General features: G+C 37.2%; 1 protein-coding gene across 1 annotated transcript; it reads left to right on the forward strand.

Annotated features, from left to right (window-relative positions):
* The first annotated feature begins 1887 nt into the window (after window positions 1-1887).
* LOC131064251 (disease resistance protein RPV1) lies at window positions 1888-5162 on the forward strand. The gene is made up of 4 exons (XM_059209160.1): window positions 1888-2517; window positions 2645-2932; window positions 3033-4559; window positions 4649-5162. Exons 1-4 carry the CDS (start codon window positions 1891-1893, stop codon window positions 5000-5002), a joined length of 2796 nt encoding a protein of 931 aa, XP_059065143.1. The 5' UTR covers window positions 1888-1890; the 3' UTR covers window positions 5003-5162.
* Window positions 5163-5852: the final 690 nt, after the last annotated feature.

Here is a 5852-nt window from a genome sequence, read left to right on the forward strand (position 1 = left end):
TTAAAAATTACTTATTTTATAATTTTTTAAATAAAATAAGACAATATTTATCATATAAAATATATTTAATATAATTAAATAAATTATATATTTTAATCAAAAATAATTTTAATCGCTTTCTCTCTCTAAATATAACCTATGGGTACAATGGTAATTTCGATTTTGATACCAACTTGCTAATTTTATTGGGTAATTTTGATACCCACTGGCTAAATTTTATTGAATACTCCATACGTGTGAAAAGTTGTTGCGACAAAAGTTTCACTTTGACAAAATACAGTTTCTTCTTTCCGGAAAAAACAAAAGATTCTTTATAATCGTGGTTGTCTTCCACGGAGACGCTTCTTTGCAATTTGTATGAACGCTGTTCATTCACGCGGTTTCGTACACGCCATTCTCTATGCTTATCCTCCCCTTAAATCTCTTCCAATTTTGTCCATCTACATCTTCACTTTTATCCTCACTCTTTGCCCCCAAACCCTTCTTTTACCAGAAATCCAAACGATCTTTGTTTCTCCTCCTCTGCCTGTCCAGTTAAAATTTGATTTCATTGAAAAAGCTTCCTCTTCTTCAACCAGGCATAACCAGGCTGAACTCGGAAACGATTTTGAGCAACCTGAACCATCTCCAGAGCCCAGGCAACATCTAAACTGCCTAATGGAGATCATAAAATTATTACAGGAACGGTGCCTGTCCATTCTAAACGTTTTGGTACGAATCTGCCTCGGTCCATTCCGCAGGTTTGCGTTGCCTCCTCCACTCAGCCGGCAAACGCAACCTGATCGCCAAAACGCTTTTGACCAGCTCGCACCACCATTCTCTGCGTCTGCATCCACGGAGCCGTGGCAGATATTCATTAACCATCGCGGAAGTGATGTCAAATACACACTTGCCAGCAAAATTCACCAAACACTTGATGGCAGGGGATTCCGAGCTTTCCTCGATGTAGAAGAACTTAAGGCCGGCGACGTGATACCAGCAGAAATAGAAGCAGCAATGAAGAGTGCCTCTCTTCACATTGCCATTTTTTCTCCCAACTATGCCCAATCCCCATGGTGTTTGGCTGAGCTATCTTTCATGCTAAAAACTGGTGCAAAAGTTATCCCCATATTCTATCATGTTGAGCCCTCTGACCTCAGATGGATTGAGCAAGGAAAAGGAAAATATGCCGATGCATTTTCAGATCACAGAAAGAAAGGCAGATACACCAAGGAAAAGCTCAATGAGTGGAAAAAGGCACTTCACGACATTTCATTCCATTCCGGCCACGAGGTCAAAAATAATGAGTATGTATCATTTTTCATATTTTTTCGATGAAAAGTCTTATATCAAATAAATAGGTTCTTCTTCTATTCTGTTGACAGAAGGATTCAAACAGACTAGTGTGTTATATTTTAATTTTCGGCTCTAAATATTTAGGGACGAGGCCACAGTTTTGAAGAATATTGTAACTTGTGCATTGAAAGTCATGAAAAGTGTTCCCTTGTGGGTCGCCGAACATCCCCTTGGATTGGATGAAATGGTGAAAGGCTTCCAATCAGTCGCAAGTGAAGGCAATGTAAAAATCAAGGGGATCGTGGGCATGGGAGGTAGTGGTAAAACCACTTTGGCCAAAGAACTCTTCAACATAAACTTTTCCTCCTTTGAGAGATACAGTTTGTTTCAGACGTGAGAGACGCAGCATCTAGAAAAACTCTGCCCAAGAAGCAGAAAAAGCTTCTTAAAGACCTCGGTGTCGTTCATCTCAAGTTCGACAGTGTAGATGAAGGCCAATCCATTCTCGCAAATCGTTTGAGCTCTCATCGGGCGCTCATCGTTTTGGATGACGTGGATCACATCGACCAGTTGAATGCTCTCTTGCCAAATAAGGACAATCTTGTATCCCAAAGTATGGTTATTGTGACATCCCGGGAATTGGGTGTCCTTCAATCATGGGGTCTGTCCTGCATTTATAAAATGCCAAGACTGAACAGGTCACATGCCGAGCAGCTGTTCTGCTGGCACGCTTTCTTGCAACACTTTCCACCCACTGGATTTGAAACTCTGGTTCAAGATTTCTTGAAGGCATGCAATGGGTTGCCTCTGTCGCTAAAGGTTTTGGGGGCACAATTATATGGCGAAAAGTCAAAAGATTACTGGAAATCCCTATTAAATAAACTCTCAAGAGTATTGCCTGGCGACATCCAAAAAAGTCTACAGCTTAGCTATGATGCTCTGGATGAAGAAGAAAAAGAGATGTTCTTGGATGTGGCTTGTTTTCTCATTGGAGAATGTAAAAGCACTGCTATAGCAGTGTGGGATGGAATGCATTGGAGTGGTCTGCACGGTTTACAAACACTTGTGAATAAGTGTCTTGTGGAGCTGGTTGACGAGCAAGATTATCTGAGAGGACTTCTCTTCTACGAGGAGAAGCTAAGGATGCATGATCATCTCAGGGATATGGGAAGGAAGATTGCAAGTAGACACCCGTCAAATCGTCTTTGGCAGCCACAGATTGATGACAAAAAACATTTCCAGGTAAGGTTAATTGGCATCTCAATTATCGTTAATCATTGATAAGTAATATCGTATAGGTATCCTTCTGTCTGCCTCTGTTTTCACTAAGTTCATTGAAATAGTTTGTATTTCTATTTTTTTAATTCAGAAAGAAATGCCAATTCGAGGGATACAACCTCCAGCTACTTTTGTCGCATACAAAGAGTACACGCAGTTAATGGGAATCTCAAGTAGATTATCAAATGGATTAGAAATTCTTCATGTAGAAGGAAATGATTTCACAGAAAATTTTGCATCGTTATCAGAACATCTTGTGTGGCTTCGCTGGGAAGGTTTTCCCCTAAAAAAAATTCCAGTATGGCTTACATTAAGACATTTAAGTGTTTTAGAGATTCATGGTGGTGAGCTGGAAGAATTGTGGGAAGATAATGTGGATGTAAGTATTTTGATTTCGTTGTTAATAAGATCACTTAAAAAGCTTATTTTTCGTTCATGCTTTTTTGAATTAAATTAAGTATAATAATGTTTGCGTGCAGCCTCCTGAACAATTGAGAGAGCTTATTATACTGAGTTCAAGAAATTTGCAGCGGCTTCCAAGCTCAATTGGACGTCTTCACTATTTGAAAAAGCTTTTTTTTAGCTTTGACGGTAGCAGTTTGCCAGAACAGTTCTGTGGCCTCCAATCGCTGGAGCATTTGTCGTTTGTTCCTCCAAATCTATCTTCACTGCCTGATGGTTTTGGCAATTTAAAAAGCTTGAAGTCTATAAATTTAGTTAGTGGCAAGCAGTTGAGCGAGTTGCCAGGTTCTTTCACGCAGTTGATACACCTGGAAATGCTACTAATATCAGGTAGTGAAATTCTGTCCTCACTACCTGATGGTTTTGGCAATTTAAAAAGCTTGAAGTCTATACATCTAATAAATTGCAAGCAGTTGAGCGAGTTGCCAGGTTCTTTCACGCAGTTGATACACCTGGAAAAGCTAGAAATATCAGGTTGTGAAATTCTGTCCTCACTACCTGATGGTTTTGGCAATTTAAAAAGCTTGAAGTCTATACATCTAGAAAATTGCAAGCAGTTGAGCGAGTTGCCAGGTTCTTTCACGCAGTTGATACACCTGGAAAAGCTAGAAATATCAGGTTGTGAAATTCTGTCCTCACTACCTGATGGTTTTGGCAATTTAGAAAGCTTGAAGTCTATACATATAAATACTTGCAAGCAGTTGAGCACGTTGCCAGATTCTTTCAAGCAGCTGATACACCTGGAAAATCTAAATTTATCGGGTTGTGCCAAGCTTAAACTGAAATTAGATGTACTTGAAAACATCAAGAAGCTCGCGTTCTTGGGACTCATTGGTTGCGAGGAAATAGAAGATCTGCCTCATCAAATAGTGAACCAGGCATCCTTGAAAAGCTTGGATCTAACAGGTTGCATCAAGTTGAGAGCTTTACCTACTAACATTGGTGCACTGGTCAAATTAGAGTATCTCACATTTGAAAGTCCGATGTTAAAATGCTTGCAAACTTCTCTTGTAAACTTGTGCTCGTTGAAGAAGATTAGAATTATAGATTCTATTGGTGAAATAGATTTTGATGCCCGGGCTGAAGACCACAAACAAGTCTCCAGGATATCAATTTCCAGTAATTGTTGTCCCGATCTTGAAACTTTCGAGGTTAAGAAAAATCTCCATTTAATGGAGATAGAGACACTGCCAGTGTCTCTCAAAAGGCTATCAATAAAAAATTGCAAAGTGCTGAAGAATACTGGGTTTATTAGTGGTCTCGTCAGCCTTGAACAATTGTCTATATGTGATTGTCCGCAGATACAAGAACTCCCAAGCTTTGCTGATTTGGCTTCGCTGAAAGAATTTGAAATGGCGAATTGCCCCAAAGTTGAAAATCTAGAAGGTTTGCAACACTCCATGTCATTGAAGAAATTGCGGCTTCCAAATACCCGTTGGAAGGTGCCCGGTATAGAAAGTTTAGAGAGAGTGGAACGATTGGAAGAACTAGTGCTCGAATGTGACACCATATCAGCTGTGAAACCTTGTATTCAGTCTATGAAGGTAAATAAATAATAATTGTTACAAATTCAGAGCTTTTCGTATTTATGTAAATGTTCATATTACTGAATTTAATATAATACAATTTGTAGGAATGCCCAAGGTATCTGAAGATAACAGGTAGCGTGAGCCGTGTCGCGGAGCCAGCTGTAAACTCTTTGGCGTTTCCTGATCTTGTGGTCAACGAGGTGGATGAGACGTTCGAACGTTCGTCCCTACCATGGTATGAGGGTGATTATTTGTTTTATTTGGAGGGAAAGGAGAAGAATGAGGAGGAGAGGAAAGTGGTACTAATATGTGTGTGCCTTAGTGGTACTAATATGTGTGTGCCTATGCGCTCACTTTGGTTCTTGAGGGAAGTAGAGAGAGAGAGAGCAGTGGTAGTTGAGGGAAGAAGGGAAAGAGTGGTGGAGGCATTTTACCGATTATTAGCACGTCTGGAATAGGTAACACTCATTTTATGCTTTTGAGAAAATAAGATAGCCTAGGCATTAATAGAATTAGGGAGAATTATGTGGCAGTCTAAATTAACTTTATGTAAAGTTTATTGTTCTTGGATTTTTTTCTTTCCACTAATTCTTAATAGGTACAAAGAATTTATATTTCCATTTGTGCTCACAAGTATATATGATTGCTATATATAATATAAAATATTTTTTTACTTGTAATTATTTAATTATTTTATAAAATAAATTATTTTATTAATTTATAGATTTTTTATTGTTTGATTAAAATTGTCAAAATATAATATAAGTATTTAATCTTCTGTTATTGATTTATATGTTGTAAGAGAAAATAATGTTGTTTTTTATAATTAGATGTTGAACATTCATTTTAAAATTAGTTTGTCACAACATGAACATCCAATTCTTATTTTTCTATTTTTAAACTCTGAATTTAATGCACTTCTCCATCTTCTACAAGCATACTTTTGTATTTTTTAAACTAATAATTAAATATTATTCATATTCTTTTCATTAGATGTTAATCTATTTGTAACTATTTTTGAATCCCCTTCGATTAAATACTTGAGTCTTGTTCTTAATATCTGATCATCATGACTTAAAGACTTACTTAGTGAATGCATGAATAATTAAATATTATTCATGTTCTTTTCATTAGATGTTAATATGTCTGTAACTATTTTTGAATCGTCTTCGATTAAATACTTGCATCTTGTTCTTAATATTTGATTAGCATGAATCAAAACTTAGTGAATGCATGAAATATTACAGTTAAAATCAATTTGTTTTTATACGATGACCAATCATTTTATTGTAATTAGTAATATTTGTT

Source organism: Cryptomeria japonica, chromosome 7 (assembly GCF_030272615.1).
Source record: "Cryptomeria japonica chromosome 7, Sugi_1.0, whole genome shotgun sequence".
NCBI lineage: Eukaryota > Viridiplantae > Streptophyta > Pinopsida > Cupressales > Cupressaceae > Cryptomeria > Cryptomeria japonica.

Bases quoted from the DNA above. Each gene is read 5' to 3' on its own strand.
- LOC131064251 (XM_059209160.1), top strand. From the start codon at position 1,891: ATGGTTATTGTGACATCCCGGGAATTGGGTGTCCTTCAATCATGGGGT. The intron at 2,518-2,644 runs GTAAGGTTAATT...TTTTTAATTCAG, and splicing joins ATGACAAAAAACATTTCCAG to AAAGAAATGCCAATTCGAGG. The intron at 2,933-3,032 runs GTAAGTATTTTG...GTTTGCGTGCAG, and splicing joins TGTGGGAAGATAATGTGGAT to CCTCCTGAACAATTGAGAGA.